This window comes from Dunckerocampus dactyliophorus, chromosome 19 (genome assembly GCF_027744805.1).
Source record: "Dunckerocampus dactyliophorus isolate RoL2022-P2 chromosome 19, RoL_Ddac_1.1, whole genome shotgun sequence".
NCBI lineage: Eukaryota > Metazoa > Chordata > Actinopteri > Syngnathiformes > Syngnathidae > Dunckerocampus > Dunckerocampus dactyliophorus.
Genome location: NC_072837.1, coordinates 17886455 through 17902898, shown reverse-complemented (window position 1 = coordinate 17902898; position 16444 = coordinate 17886455). Strand labels below are relative to the sequence as shown.

Below are 16444 nucleotides of genomic sequence, written 5' to 3'. Positions count from 1 at the left end.
CTTAGAAGCAATCAGAGAAGTAAAATCATGGCAAAACAGACTAGGAAATGTTGGGAACGATCATCTTGAGGCACGTAAAATCCATATTACATTATCAAAAAAAGCAAACATTTAAATGGATGTATTTTAACACTCATTTCATTTTGTTTTTATTATGGTTTTTGTTTTTTGTCATAATTGCACAATGATAAAAAGTCCATAAATATACATATGCAAATGTGTGTATTTTGCATAGTTTATTTTTATTTTAAAATAATGATTCATTTTGTATTTATTTATCTATTTAAGTTTTTAATTTAGTTGTTTTGCAATAGCCATCATTTTTACTACTTTTTTTTAACACTTGTAGGAAACATTGTTTATTCCCTGCTATTATTTTACTGAATTTATTTCATTTTTCTATTATTTAAAATGTTTTTTTTCACAGTTTATTTGCAATAATTGCTCGATTTTTTAAGCCACAAAAATTCTATTAAAATAGATCTCGTTTTTACACTTGTAGGAAACATTTTATGTGCCCAGTTGTTTATTATATTACTGACTTTATTTCATTACAAAAAAAATTCAGTTTATTTGCCATCTCCTTTTTTTAAGCACAAAATTTGCATTTCTATTAATATATTTAAATAGGTAACATTTTTACACTTGTAGGAAACATTGTATGTGCCCAGTTAATATTTTACTGACTTTATTTCATTTTATATTATTTTCATAGTATTTTTGAAATGAATGTTGTTTGTATATTTATACATTGAGACTTTTTAAAATTAATTTACATTCAGTGGCTAGTTTTTAACATGAATGACTATGAGATTTGGGATAGGCTCCAGCATGCCCCCGCGACCCTAATGAGGAAGAAGCGGTATAGAAAATGGATGGATGGATGGACTATGAGATTTTTACAGTGGGGGTGGGGATCCATTCATTGTTACAGAGAGGAAGCAATTTGCATACTTGTGTGTGTGTGTGTGTGTGTGTGTGTGTTTGTTTAGCTCAGAAGAGATAAAAAATTGTCAGGTATGTAGAAGACTCCTCTTGAGGCGTTTCCACTCAGCACTTTCAGTCTAAATAAATGAAAACAAGCAGTGACTCAACTTAAAGTACTTTAATGGCAACAGTTTGTGTACATACTGCTATGATCTTTCTTTCTTTTTTTTTTTACTTTGTTTTTGTTTATTGTCAAAACCATGCATGCAGGAACACTTTTGGCTGTTTTATTTTCCCAGGAAAACGCCAGAATTAAAAAAAAAAAAAAAACACAAAAAAAGTAACGTAACAGTTTATACATTAAAACAGTAGAATAGTAGAATGTGGAATGGAGGCTAAAATTAGAATTCAAATCTTATTACAGCTAATGCACACTTTTCCCAGCAAAGTTCGGATTATCTTGGATTTTTCTCTTGCAAGATTATCCCTTAAAAAAGAAGAAGGTTCTATTTATATCCAGCTCACACTAGGAGGAAAAAAAGTGGTAATACACACACACACACACACACACACACACACACACACACACACACACACACGTGAGAGGTAATTATCCGACTGGATGTGTCACTACTGCGACATCCCATAATAGCGCGTTATCTTGCAGCTTTAAAAAAAAAAATCAAACTCCTGCACTGGGAAAGTATGCTTTTTGTACGTAAACATGGTTACAATTGAACAACAATGCCTAATCAGTTGTATGATTAAGTACATGCATGTTTTTTTATTGAAATGTAACAATCTTGATAAAATGACGACGGAGATTTAGGGCCACATTGGAAAAAAAAGATTTCAAGAATCAAGTCGTAATTTACGAGAATAAAGTCATAAATGTACAGGAATAAAGTGGTAAATTTAAAGGGAAAAAAAGTAGTAAATTAAAGAGAAAAAAGTCGTAACTTTACCAGACTAAAGTCGTAACATTACCTTTGCCAAAGGTCACATAAGTCCCCCTTTTCATGGCTGCCTCAGGCAATGCCTGTTACCAGTTTTAATATAATCTGAGATTTTGAGAATCAAGTCGTAATTTACGAGAATACACTTGCAAATGTACAAGAAAAAACTCATAATATTAGGAGAATAAAGTCCTACATTTGTCCTACGAGAAAAAAGTGGTAACTTTGTGTACCTTAAGCAGGAGGAAAGTTTCCTTCCTTCCTGAAGAGCTATGCTGTATTTTCCCTCTGACACGTATGACACCATCACACCTCATATTACCACTTTATTCTGGTACATTTAGATTTTATTCTCATATTATTAGGACTTTTTTCTCGTCAATTTCCAACTTTTTTCTTGTCAATTTACAAGTTATTTTGTCATAAATTCCCAACTTTATTCTCGTAATGTTCCAACTTTTTTCTCGTAAATTTTTCACTTTTTTCATGTACATTTTCGACTTAATTCTTGTAAATTTACGACTTTATTCTTGAAATCTCCGATTTTTTTTTCAATGTGGCCCTAATACTCCGTCGTGTAAAATGATATTGTCAGCAAAAGTCAGCAAAAAAATCTATGAAGCAACATTTACATCACAAAAGTGGCATCATCCTGTCTTTCTTGTATTTACCATATGCATTTCACAAACCAAAAACACCAAAAAACAACAACAAAAGTCCTCCTCTGCTGAAATTCCTTCACTTTGTGTAAGATTATATGATTAAAAAAAAAAAGGCAACCACATCCTGTTTCTCCACTTCCTTCCTGGTTTTGTTTAAGCTAGCAGCTAGCATGACTCAGCTGGCTAGCGAGCTCGCTAACATTTTGGTGATTAATTCCTGTCTTTCCGCAGTTAATTTGCACAACGCCAATGCAGCTGACGTTTAAAGATCCCCCAAAAAGACCGCCCACGAGGTTCCTCTCAGACGTCCTGTGGAACGCTCTGGTCCCGGTAGCCTGCATGGAAAGAAGACAAGACTTTTCTTACTTAAGGTTTTGTTGGATTTTTTTAAAAACATTTTTTAGGTTTCTGGAAACTAATAAAAAAAAAAAGTAGAAATTTACAGAACTTGTTTTCTGCAATGAATTGTTTTACTATTGCATGATTTCTGAACAAATGTGTCAAATGTTGAGCAGTAAGACCATTTAAACATATGAAGAGACCTGAAGAAAGTCATTTCTGGACAAGGCGCATAAACATAAAAGAAAAAGCAAGGAGTCTTTCGTTATTCCTGACTATCTCGCTTCAGTGCAAGTTAACACAATGATTTTAAAATACTACTAATAATAAACCCCCTAAAAATATCGCATAATGTTATTTTTCTCCAACTTTGAATGAGTCAATATTTTAAAGCTATTTCAGCCTGAAATAGACATATCAAATATGAAATATATATATATATATATATATATATATATATATATATATATATATATAGTATATTTTTAACCCTTGAAAGACCAGTATGTCTCCATAACCCTCCTTTTTTTAATTGCCTACAACAATAATAATTTTCATAAAATATGTTCCAAGTAGTATTTGATTATTATTATTGTTGCTAGCAACACTGATCTATTTTGTTGTTGTTTTTTTTTATACAGTGTCAAAATTAAAAGGTCGGTATGTTTACATAACTGTAATTTTTAAAAGGAGAAATATAAATAGTAAAAATACTTTTCAAGTAATATTTGATTATTATGATTGTTTTTTTCTTATTTCTTCCTACAGTGTCACATTTAAAACAAAACAAAGGTTTCATGACAAAAAATGTCAGCTTAAGCCTGAAATAGACATCAAATATGAATTAGATATATTAGATATATATGTTTAAACCATTTAAAGGCTGGTGTATTTACATAACTGATTACTATTTTTAACTGAATAAAAGAATAATAAATCTAAATAATTAAATAGGTTTCTAGTAATATTTGAGTATACTTTTTTATTATTATTTTAACCATTTAAAGACTGGCATGTTTACATAACTACTATTTTTTTAATTGAAAAGAATAATGAATATAAATAATAAAATAAGTTAAGTTATTTGACGATGATGATGATTGTTGGCAGCAACATTGATTTGTTTTTATTTTTTCTTTAGTGTCGCGTTTACAACAAAAACTCAAGGTCCTAGTGACAAAAAATGTCAGCTCGAACCTGGAATATACTTACCATTTATGAATTATATTTTAGGGGATTTTAACCGTTTTAAACATACTGTAGTTCCATTGTTTTTATTATTGAAAAATAAATTAAAATAATACCAAACTCATTTTGCTGCATGCTTTGAATGGGGAAAAAGTAGCACCATCTGGTGGACAAATCTAAAAATGACAAATTGAACGCCAGTACTTGCAATCTGAGCATAAATATGAACACGCCGAATCAAAAATGACATTTTCAGTTGTTTTCAAAGTGACATTTTTTGTCACGTGCAACAAATGTGTCACTTTTTGTGCAACTTTGGACTTTTCAGTTTCTGGACCTGGACTGGAAAAAGAGAAATGAGCAACCTACCGTCAGAAACTTGGGGTCGGGAAGACGATGACGACGAACAGAAGAAGAAGGAGAAGGAGAGGAGAGTTAGCGTTTGAACATCACAAGGTTTTCATAATGAGATGCTGAAACATTACGAGTGAAGCAACACAAGCCGGATTGACTTGATCCATGACGAGGAAGAAGACGTGCGCATGCAGGGAGCAGCGTGGGTGGAATTAATGGCAGAAAGATCACATAAGGAAGGAGCATTGGAGGCAGGAGGGAGGCCACCACGTGGGAGGAAGAGAATGATGCTCATTAGAAGGGTGGACGCCGCAGAAGAAGAATGGACGGATGATCGCACGCGAGGCAGGACCATCATTAGAGAGGGACAAAGTTATGATCCTGAGGAGATGCTCACATGTACAAACACTGAAAGTATGCAGTGTACATGTTTAGGCTGGTGATGCAAAAGTGACTGTTTAATGATGTTCTAACAGGAATATGCGTCCCCACAGCCTACTGTGAGAAAAATCGAAAGTTTCTTTCTTAGTTAGGGGAGACTGCTTTGAAACGTCCTTCCTCAGGCTTCGCTATACATCTTAACATCAGCTCTGAAAAAGAAAATGAATGGGGGGGCATCACCATATATCACAGCAATCCCCCATGCCATGTGACATCGCAGTATAGAGGCGACATCAAAGCTGTTAGCATTCGCGCAGTTATTGCGACATGTTGGCACTGTTTGTGGAAAACATGCATCATCAAATTATCTGAAAAATATAGTCGAGCTGCGTCGAACAGGCCCCCGCACCCCTACGCAGCTCAGGGTTCACGTAAGTCGAAATCCAGACCAATTCGGGAAGTGACCTATGTATAGTTTGAAGGTGTCTTCATCATATGTACCAATTATGATGAAGATCTGACCTGGTGGAACAGAGTTAATAACGTTTACAGTTTAGTGGCCAACTGTCTGATCCATCATCAAAGTTTGTTGCCATGCCCCGGCCGCATCCTATGCGGCAGCCTAAAGTCCTTCGCAATATAACATTGCCTGTCTGTCTAGTATCCGTGATCTTCATTTGGGCTCATTCGGTCAAAGTCCCTGAGACTAGTTTGCCAAAATATGACCCCCGGTGGCTGACTTTCTGTTTGTTTTGGAACATGGGTTCTTGAGACTTTATTTGTGCGTCCTTTCATGATAGACTTCTCCACCAAATTTTGTGAAGATCTGTGAAACTGGTGGCTGGGGCTAATTAAAAGGGGGCGCTACTGAGTGAATTTTTTTTTTTTTGGGGGGGGGGGGGGGGGGGTGTTTTCAGAGCCCCTAAAATATGACATTTTTTGCCAAAACAGCAGTTTCAAGAGAGCCTTCGTATGGCGGTGCTCAGGCCCTAACCTTTTATGATAAAAGTAATAACAAGGTTTTTTAAATTCTTTATGGGGTTTTTTTATACAAATAAAAAATAATTTAAGGGGAGATACATGCTTTTCATTGGACAGTGATAAAACATTCACATCACATCACTCTGGTGTTAACTTTAGAATTTTAAAATGTAAAATGTGTCTTTTGAACAGATTTAGAACTCAAAATTCCCTCAAGGCGTCAAAGACTCCAGTTCCGGTTGGTGAGAAGAAAAAGAGGCAACAAGGTGAAAAGTCCAGACTGACTTGCCAGGATGACCATGTCCATCCCCCAGAAGATGCTCATGATCCATCCCACCATGATGACGGCCGTCAGGATCTGGATGAGGGCGGCCGCCACGTTGAGCCAGAAGATGCAGCACACGCCTCGCTCGGGGATCAGCTCGCTGCGGGCGCCGCATAGCACCGTGAAGGCCGAGATGAAGGTACCTGCGGCACACAGACAGAGATGCCACAACAAAGATGGGGAGATGACTATTCTGCTACTACTAGAAAGTCGGTACTATAATTATAAATCTTTTGGGATTTATTGTAAAAATGTAAATTTGTCATAGTCACATCATGGGTGTCATTGGTTGCTTGTTGCCAGGCAGAAGTCATTTATCAATTATGAAAACTGAAAGTCACAGGGCAATTATTCTGAAATGATTTTTGATCATTATTATTATATATATAATGTATTATATACTGTATATATACAATTATTTTGTGATGCATAGAAAGTGGTAGAGGGGTGTAGCAGGTGGTAAATAAATTCATATTTCATTTCATTTCATATTTTTTCTTAAAATAATTTTTTTAAGAAATACAATTTTGTGAATAAAATTATGTCTTAAATTATTGGAATAATATATTATTATAAGGGATGTCTGATAATATCGGCTGACTTATATTGGCATAAAAATGAGATATTGGTTCATATCGGTATCAGTTTTTATAGTGCTTTTTTTGAAGTGCTGACGTGCGCCACGCACAAATACGTTTGCTAGCTCAGTATGTCCACAGTCTGGAATTATTTCCAAGTTTCGCATTCGTGTTGTAAATATGCAATTTGCAATAAAAAGAGCTCCTGTGGATATCGGTATCGGTAATGAAGTGTAACATCAGTATATCGGATATCAGTAATACAGCCAATATCGAGCATCTCATGTTCATAATCAATGTGATTTTAATTGGTTAAATTACAAAAGTAATAGAAAAGATAGTCATCTAAATGTATTTTTGTCAAATATATTTGACCATTTAAAAATTAACATTTTAACTATTTGATTATTTGATCAATTAGGACCCGAGTTTGTCTATATGTGCCCTGCGATTGGCTGGCGACCAGTCCAGGGTGTACCCCGCCTCTTGCCCGAAGCCAGCTGGGATAGGCTCCAGCATACCCCCGTGACCCTAATTAGTGTTATTTTCATTATTCCTTTATGACTGCCGGTTTGGAGTAAAAGATGTGCATGAAAACTTACATAATCTGCAGATGCATCAGGACGGGCGAAATTTGTTATTTGTTATATTTTTGTTGGGCCGCAATCCACAGCTCGAAAACTGACTTGGAACTGAGCCCTATTGACTTTTGCTACATTTGCCCCTGTAATGTGCCACTAGTTTGACAGATGGACATCAAATCTGGTGGGGAATGTCTGTTGTGACGGGATGAACAAAAGGTCAACATAGCCCATATTGTAAAAAGCACAGGAAGCCGAGTTAGAAGCAGTCGCAGAGCAGGGCTTGTATTCTGATGAACCCACCCTACAGACTTTGACCAAATGAGGCCAAATGGGGAACCATGAATGCTATACGGATGGCCGATGATAAACTAGTTTATTAGTAGTAGAAGCAGCAAGAAAAGTCCTGTATATGTTAAAACTGAGCCTTATTAGCTTTGTAAACATATATTTGAAATAAATGCTGTCCTTGGATTGAGCAGGTGTACCTAACGTTGTCTCATGTGAGCATGACCTTGTTTGTCGTGTGTAGTAGTTTACATTCAGCATTCATAGTAGCGTGTAAAAGACAACCAAGTGTACATAGTGTGTGGGTTGTGGTTGTTTTAGTGACTTAACAAAAGAACTAAGTGTATTTTTCTTCTCCCCTGTGGGTTTTTGGTACAGGATCCAGATAGCAAACTAAACAGTGCCAGCGTGAGGAATGCTTGGTGGGCGTTTGTGGCTTTTTCTTGTCATGCTGGTGGAACAGAGCAGCCTGAACAGGTGGGGTGTGTGTGCGTGTGTGTGCGAACTTAATTTATCTTTGCACAGAAACGGCAAACAGCACTTGCTTCTCTCGCTAATCTCAACAAAATGTTGAGTGTCTGACAAAGTGTGGAGCAAGCAGACATCAGTGAGCGAGCAGCACAAATGTCGAGGGCGATCAAGAAACTTTCAGGGGGTCGAGGCCCCGCCCACCAGCAGATGCTCTGGCGGCCGCCGTCGATGCCCGCCTCCAGACGTGCTGACGGCAAGTTATTTATGACCAAGCATGATTTAAACTGTCTCTAGCTAGCATGACTAAGACCTGTATTATGTTGATCTATTTTTGCTCCAGGGCTCCTCCTACAGGTGTCATATGTAACCAACATTTACTGTAAGCCAATGTGGACAATACAATGCTTGGCTAGGTGAGCCTCTTTGCTGCAGAAAAACAACAAACTTACATATCTGTGGATAGTTGGCGGAGCTTATTTTAAGACATGTAGCGAGCCTGTGGACCATATTACTTAAAAAGTCACCTTTGCTTAATATGGGACCTTTAGCGACCTTTAGCGACGCCATTGGCATGTAAATTATGTTGTACATATTTTCCTTCTAATGCTATATTTTTATATACCAGCTGATTTAAAGAAAAAGTGTACTTTTTTGGAATTTTGCCCATCATCCACAATCCTTATGTGAGACGTGAACACACGTCTTTTTCTCTTCTGTACGTTGTAAAGATATAAAAACAGATAAATAAGAGGCAGCTAAGCCTGCACATAATGGGACGCACCTATTCCGCCTGTAAAGCCTTCTGAAAAAAAGTCAACAACACTCCATTTTCATAATGTCACCTGCATATTAACCAAGCTACAGCGACATTGTTATTATTATTGTTATTAAGATTGTTACACCCAAGAACTACATTACTGGCGTAGTAACACCACACCGGCTGCTACGAGCTGGCTAGTGACTAGCTTCACCACACACTCGCTCACAATGCCTCAGGTCACCAGCGAAATGTAACGCTACATATTGGAGCTGTGTTTTTGAGTTTGGAAAAGTTTCGCTAATGCTTGAAATGAAATACTGTACTCATACTACATGACTAAGCTGCTAAGCAAACAGGACAAAAGTTCAACAAAAAAACAATCTTGCATGTAAATTATGTTGTAAGTACTTTGCATCTTATTCTATATTTTTAGGTAACAGCTGACAGCTTAACAGCTTAAGTAGCAGTAAAAAAAAAATCTTATTATTAATGTTTCTATGATTCCTAAAGTCAAAACAGTGGAAACAGCTTTTTGTGTGTTCTTTTGTAATGCAACCACAGAAGGCTGCCAGTGATGCCAAATAGGACAAACGTGATGATAACCATAGAAGGCATGTAAGATTGAAACTGCTCAGTTTGGGCGCCATGAGGGAAATAACTCCATTATTGAACAGAAGGAATGATTCATGAATCCTAAAGAGGAATTAAGTTGATGTGTGAAAGACTTTTGGATTCTTTATATGAGATGAGTGAGAATGTGGCAGATGATGACGACGACGTGTGTGTGTGTGCGCGCGTGTATGTGTGTGTGCGCGCCCAGATATTAGCTGGACTAATGACTATAATTACACAAAGAACTCTACAAAGCGCCCACTGCTCATGTGGGAGGTTAATGATGGAGTGTGAAAGACAGAAAAGACGCCGAGGAGGAGTAAAAACAGACAAAAAGAGATCTTCTAAAGCCTTGGTCCTCAATAGGCGGCCAGCGGGTCACAGCCGATGCGGACAAATTGTCGTTCATGTTTGCCGTTTCAATAAAAAAAGACGCTGGTGAGGACACACACCAGCGAGGACGCGCTCAGCTCCTAATTTAATTACACATTACAAAATCTGATTATTTTTATTTTGGCCTCAGGTTGACGAGAACAACCTGCTGCGTTCAGTCTCGGTCAATTTCAAGTGAACAACATTGACACACAAGCACACACACACACAAACACACACACAGATGAATTGTGTTCATTTCAGACAGCGTTGTCATGGCAACTGGTCACAGCTATTCAATGAAATGTCAAGGCATTCAGGCAAAGCTAGACACACACACACACACTGTGCAGTGTACAGGTGTTTAGCAAAACATGTCAAGTCAACATTGCTGCCAAAAAGAGGAGGGTTTGTGACCATTGGGGGCTTTAAAAGAGATGGATGATCCTCGTTTGTTTGTCTACGCGTTAGAGCTCATTCAAAGTTTCCTGTGCTGAACAAAATAATGAAAGATTCAGTGGTGCCTTGGTTAACATCATTAATCCGTTCCAGAAGGTCCAACTCAAACCAAAACGCATTCTTACCAATTCAAATTTTCCCATAGAAAATAAAGGAAATCTAAGTAATCCGTTCCACGCATCCAAAAATCATTAGAGACCTCCAGACATGAAGTAACACCTTTTTTACCCTCCTATAGTACCCAATATCGTAGACATAATAAGAGAAAATAAGCCATTGAAGACATAAATCAGACTCCTGCTTGTGTGTGTTTCAATCAGTGTCTTCCGGACGCGTGGACAGGAAGTGACATCGGGGATTAAGAGTTGAGTTTTAGCTGGAGTACGGCCTCGATAGTAGCCCCGTGTTCAGTCTAAGTGGGGGGCGTACCGGCTCTGTCGTGACTTAAACAACAAAAACGGGCACATTAATTTCTGTATTTGTTAGTCCAGTGTTACTTCCTGGTTCACTGAGGATGACATAAGATGTTTTCATCCAGATTTGCACAAAGCTTCATGGTGGCTAATCATTTCCTCCTACGCCTCTTATGGCCAGACGTCGCCCCCTGCTGGTTGTGGTACACTTAAACCCCATCGTTTACCAGTCCAGGAGTCTCCGCCCACTTCTTTGATAACATTTCTCATCTTAGTTGAGTGAAAATGAAAGACGGTTGTTTGTTTTGTTTTTGTTTTTTTTTACTTTTTTAGCTGTTGTGTTAAACATGTTTTTCCTTGACATTTATCTCGCCACTTGCTGGCAACTCTTCATCATCATGCGCTTGTTTAGTGAAAATTCAGCTTGCGCACCATGCATACGCTGAACCTTCTTCCATACGTCAGTAGAACGCTCATTTCAAACTCACCAAGTCCAGGTATGAAGGTGTTAAGGAAGAGGCAGATGACCGCCAGAGGGAAGGGCATTGTGGGTATGGCGGCCCTGAGGGGTCCCTTCTTCTCGCGGACCTGCACCACCACACCGCCCCCTGGTGCGGGGGCCCCCGGCATGGCTTTGGCACCAAAATTGTCCCCGGTCTTGATGCACCACTGCTCTGTTCCTCCCTCCTTCTGTGCCATCGTTTGCTTAAAATTCGGTCTCAAGCTCCTTCAACTCAATAAAAGTGAAATAAATTTTAAAAAAAAAAGCTCAAATTAACAATGCTATTAATACTCAACAAGTCATCAGAGTAGCTGGTGCATCTATTTGTAGCACAAATAACTGCATTAAAGCAACTAAGGTTAGAAATGACAAGCTATTGCTTGGGAACGCAATGGAAGTCCGCTCCTTTGAGAGCTTCACGACAACAAACAATAACACAACACGAAGCACAAACGTGAAGAATTCCTCGCACGCATTTGTCCTCAAGTCCTAAAAAGTGTCTCAGTAGTGACGTCACTCATTGGTCTCCCCACTGCTTGTAAGAACAAAAATAGGAAGAAGACTTAAAATTCCTGGAAAGCTTCTCCTCCAGTCAAACTGGTGCTCAGCATTCTCTCCTCTTCATCACTGAGAGGAGAAAGCTGCTTGCAACAAAACCCCCTTTTTACTCCCTCTCCCCCTCCTCATCATATTGCCACCATTTAAAGCTACAGTACAGCAACTATTAATACAGTAGTAGGTACTGTACAAATATAATGTCATTACTACTGTTTTTTTTGCCTACATACCAGAATAAAACATTCAATCTAATGCTAATTTTCATCAAAAATCAATTCTAGGGTCAATGCATCCACACTTGTGCTAATTTTCATCGAAATTGTATTTTAGCGCAATGCTACTATTCACACAATTAGTATTGTAAGTCAGAATTGCGTTAATGCTGGAAGAAAAGCATTCTCACTAATGCATTTGTCTAAAAGGATGTGTAAATGCTGAGAGACAAACATGCGAGCTGTTGCAAGTAAAAATATGCACTACACTAATCATACACTCATCATCATAAATCCCGATCATTTACATTAAAATGCTATTAAAAGTAAAAACATTTAATGTATGAATGCTGAGAGATACAGTTATGGAAAAAATGATTAGACCACCCTTGTTTCTTCAGTTTCTTCTTCATTTTAATGCCTGATGCCTTTGTTTGGACAAACAAAAATAGCTCTAAGAGTTACATTGGCAGTACAATGCTATAGCTATTCATGTAAGTACTTAAGGGATTTTGGTTATCATTTGGTTATTAAGAAAACCATGGACGTTGCTGGATATCAGCTCTTAAATGGAACTCTCATGAGCTATATTTGTTATCATCAGATTTGTCCAAACAAATGTGCCTTTACTTGTACCAGGCATTAAAATGGATCAATAAACTGAAGAAACAAAGGTGGTCTAATTATTTTAGTGTGACTGCTGAAAGAAAAGCATTCAAACTAATGCATTTCTGTGTAAAAATGTTTGAGAGTGAGAGTGCAAAAACAGACATTTACATACAATACTATAGTACACAAAATAGCATAGCAGTCAAACATATCTGTGTGTGAAAATGTATAAATGCTGGGAGCCAATCGTTGAAATGACTGGAATTGTGAGTAATATGTATCGTCTGAATGCTGAGAGATGGCCATGAATACAAACGCTATAGTACACCAAAAGAGTGTGGATGCTGAAAGTCAAGCATTCTCATTTTCATCAAAAATGTTTTCAGGGCCAATTGATGAGAATGCTGAGAAGAAAGCATTCTTACTGACGCAGTCGAGTCTAAACAAGGTGTAAAATGCTAAGAGACGAGCATTCACGTGAATTCACGCTGTTGTTAGTCGAAGTATTTCTTGTGTGGATGCTGTGAATACAAACGCAGTCGTACATCAAGTGCGTGAGCTCTATTCTGTGTACTGTGTGAATGCTGAGAAACAACTGTTCATGCTAATGTTGTCGTCGTGTGAATGCTGTGAACACAAACGCAGTAGTACACCGAAACAGTGTGAATTCCGAGAGAAGCAATCTCGCCAACGTACGTTTTCAGCAAAACTGTGTGAGCTCCAGTCTGTGTACTGTGTGAAAGCTGAGAAGCAGCTATTCATGCTAATGTTATTATTGTGTCAATATTGAGAGACAAGTCCTGACACTAATGCGAAAGTGTGTGTAAAAACACACAATATGGATGCTGACAGTCATGCATTCATAGTAATGCTAATGCTGAGAGATATGGTGGCTCTTATTCTCTAGCTTGTTTTTGTCATTAAAATAGCAACCATCCAATTAGCTTGCTGTGACATCATCCCCTACGCTGCTCACACCCCCTAGGGGGCGTATTTGCAGGTTGTGGTGTAATAAGAATCAGCCTCATTGACATTTTTCATGTGGCAAGCATCTCTCAGCATTCCCACAAAGGTAAAGCAGCGTCCCACTCACGTTCAACTCTACAGCTACAATATTCATGTTGTATTTATGTTAATAATTGTGTGTCTGTCATTGATTTCAGGCAGTGCCATGTGACTTCTTATCGATCTCGTCGGACTGAAAAAAAAGTTCGATCTGTTCTTCATTGAGAAAAGGGGCCCGACTGTTAGTTCTAAACCCATAAGAGACAACAAAGCGGCGCAAGAGTACTCTTCTTAACAACAAAATGATTCTCAATCTTTGCGAGTGTATCTCCGTCTCCTGCTCTCCCGTCTCCTAGCAACAACAGGAAGCGGTGTGTAATTACACCCGATATTGATCTCCAGCTTTTTTTGGGCTCACTTTCCAATTTCAATTTCCCCCTCGTCTCCTTTACAGACCTATCAGATCGGCAAGGACGGCGTTAGAAGTCATGCAAAGCTGCGTATATGATGATGTGTCTAATGGGGCGGGGGGGGGGGGGGCAATGTGGACAACTTAACATCCTCTGGTGCCATGACAACATGGAGGAGGGGGGAATAAGGCACTTGGAAGTTACTTTTGTGTTCACTAATCAAGGACCCACTCATCCCTCAAAGCATTCCCAATTAGCTACTAATTAATGTGTGTGTGTGTGTGTGTGTGTGTGTGTGTGTGTGTTTGGTGTCATCATCTACCTTGTTATATCTGTGGCTGTGGGCAAACTCCTGATGTCGTTTTTCTAAATTAACTTTGCAAGATGACAGTAGCTGCGTGTGAAGTATCGTCAGGTCCAAGAGAGCTACGTTTTTCCTTTCCATTTTCTCATGCGCTCCAAATCATTATTGCAGTTTTGTTTTTTTTTAACTTGTTGCACGTAATGATAATGTCCCATCTGATAGGATTTGTCTCGCATTAGACGTACCTAATGAAGTGGCCAGTGTGTGTACACTGTCACATAAAGCTGACACAGCACACCAGTTTTTGTACTTGACACGTGTGTGTGCTGCTGACGGCGTCCATTGTGTCTCTCTCCACAGTGACTGTGACAATCACACTTCCTACCTCTTCATCCACACACATTTTTGTGTGTGTGTGTTCCGCCTCGTCCCTCATCATTTGTTTACTCTTAGGATACCTAATATAGAAAATATACTTTGGATTTATACTCATCATGTATGTCAACATGCAATTCATGCTAATGCTAACTATTATAAACACCCTACTAGCAATTTAATGATCATTTGTAAAGACATTGTGACCTTACACAAACTATTAGCGTCATGGGTGTTATGTGGAATAACATAATAATACTGAATTTCTTTACAGACCAAAACGAGTCATGTTTGAAAACCACAATGGAACTGGAGCTCAACGTTTACGATCGTTACGTACATCCAGCGACATCTGCTGGACAAACACGGAATGCGCAGTCTGGCAAAGGTAGGTAATATTTTAGCATGTATAAATTAATATAATAAGATAACAAAGCCTGTAGGTTTATTTATATGGACAGGTGACAGCTTTCGTTTATTTCTTACATTCTAAATTACATTTCCACCCATTTCTATCATTGTTTTTATTATGTCAGTGACCACTAGGGGGCAGCAGTGACATGTTAAACGGACAATAGTAAACATTCTATTAAATATTACTTATTTTTCGGTATAATTACAAAAATTAAAAAAAATAAATTTTGCTGGGGTTTGTTGCCTCGGTACATTCCCTGTATGGTTATTTACTGTAAATTAATTTCATGTCCGAATTTGTATTGCTTTATAATTAAATAATTGCATAATTGGTATAATACATTGAAATAAATCAATGAAGAGTGAATATAAATGATGCAGGTGTAATGTTGTGGCCTCAGAAGCTTCATTCAGTGTGCTGTATATGCAAGCTTTAAAATCTTCTTTTTAGGAAACAAATAGTTAAAAAAAACAAAAAAACAAGTGACTTTCCTCCATATCTTCTGGTCATCCTTTCTCTTGACAAGTGCAGATAGCAGCATCGTTCATCACTGTGATACACAAAAGAACCTCCTTGATGGCCTGCCCAACAATCATACACAGCTTCAGAAATAATTGATAGGGACGGTACAGAATGTTCTAAAACAACAAAAGCATTCTAACTTCCTTACTCTGTGTGTGTGTACGTGTGCACGTGTATGTGTTTTATCAGGAAGTGGTTCAAGGAATGTCCTTCTTGGCTCACACAGTATAGATGAGAGAGAATATATTTAGTGTAAGGGCATGAGTCACTATTAAAACTACAGTAACCATAGCAACAACTTGTTAACAATTAACCCTTCCACGTAGTTTGTTGTCTTCATGACAGCTCACTTTATTAATTAACATCCCAGTGTCACCACTCCCGTCTGACTTGTGACTCCACACCCTCACACACACACACGCACACACACATAGTACATACACACACAAAGCTACAGCATATCTATGGAATCCAAAGAATGAACTCTATCATTGTCCTCCTTTATTTAGTAACTTTATGACATCTAGCAACACGTATTTCTACACGCAGACATTCAGGCTAAACACCAAATTTCCTACAGCTACAGTGAAATCGTAATTCCGGCTCTGGTCAACAAAACTCCTCTGAAGTTGCACGTTTGTCATGTAGATGATCTTTGACCAGCATTTCTCCAGATCCTTGAAAGTTCCTGTGATATAGAGGATCATTTTTGCAGTAAGTGCTTAAAAAGAGCTGTTGTTCCTGTTATATAGATGATCTTTGACAGTCATTTTTTGCAGTAGATCCTTAAAAACAGCAGAGTGATCCTGTGATGTAGAGGATCTTTGGTCTTGTTGCAATAGATCCTAAAAAACAGTAGAGTGCTCTTGTCAAATAGAGAATCTT

The 16444-nt window shown here is 38.0% G+C and overlaps 1 protein-coding gene and 1 long non-coding RNA gene across 4 annotated transcripts; one reads left to right on the top strand and one right to left on the bottom strand.

Moving 5' to 3' along the window:
- Positions 1 to 1046: 1046 nt before the first annotated feature.
- stum (stum, mechanosensory transduction mediator homolog) lies at positions 1047 to 11764 on the bottom strand. 3 transcript variants are annotated; one of them, XR_008566943.1, is made up of 3 exons: positions 11136 to 11764; positions 4442 to 6256; positions 1047 to 2880 (listed from the first exon to the last, which is right to left on the bottom strand). XR_008566943.1 is itself a non-coding variant. In XM_054761697.1 (3 exons), exons 1-3 carry the CDS (start codon positions 11344 to 11346, stop codon positions 2846 to 2848), a joined length of 429 nt encoding a protein of 142 aa, XP_054617672.1. In that variant the 5' UTR covers positions 11347 to 11764; the 3' UTR covers positions 1078 to 2845. The 3 variants fall into 3 exon arrangements, 2 of the variants coding, with proteins under 2 accessions (XP_054617672.1, XP_054617671.1); XM_054761697.1 differs by having other exon boundaries at positions 1078 to 2880; positions 6074 to 6256; XM_054761696.1 differs by lacking the exon at positions 1047 to 2880 and having other exon boundaries at positions 3381 to 6256.
- Positions 2609 to 8293, top strand: LOC129172193 (uncharacterized). Its single transcript, XR_008566944.1, has 4 exons — positions 2609 to 2916; positions 4401 to 5238; positions 5981 to 6252; positions 7939 to 8293. It is a non-coding gene; the product is annotated as an uncharacterized LOC129172193 (long non-coding RNA).
- Positions 11765 to 16444: the final 4680 nt, after the last annotated feature.

Coding starts and splice junctions, on each gene's coding strand:
- stum (XM_054761696.1), bottom strand. CDS start 11,346: ATGGCACAGAAGGAGGGAGGAACAGAGCAGTGGTGCATCAAGACCGGG. Junction 6,257..11,135: donor CACCTTCATACCTGGACTTG/GTGAGTTTGAAA, acceptor TGTGTGCCGCAG/GTACCTTCATCTCGGCCTTC.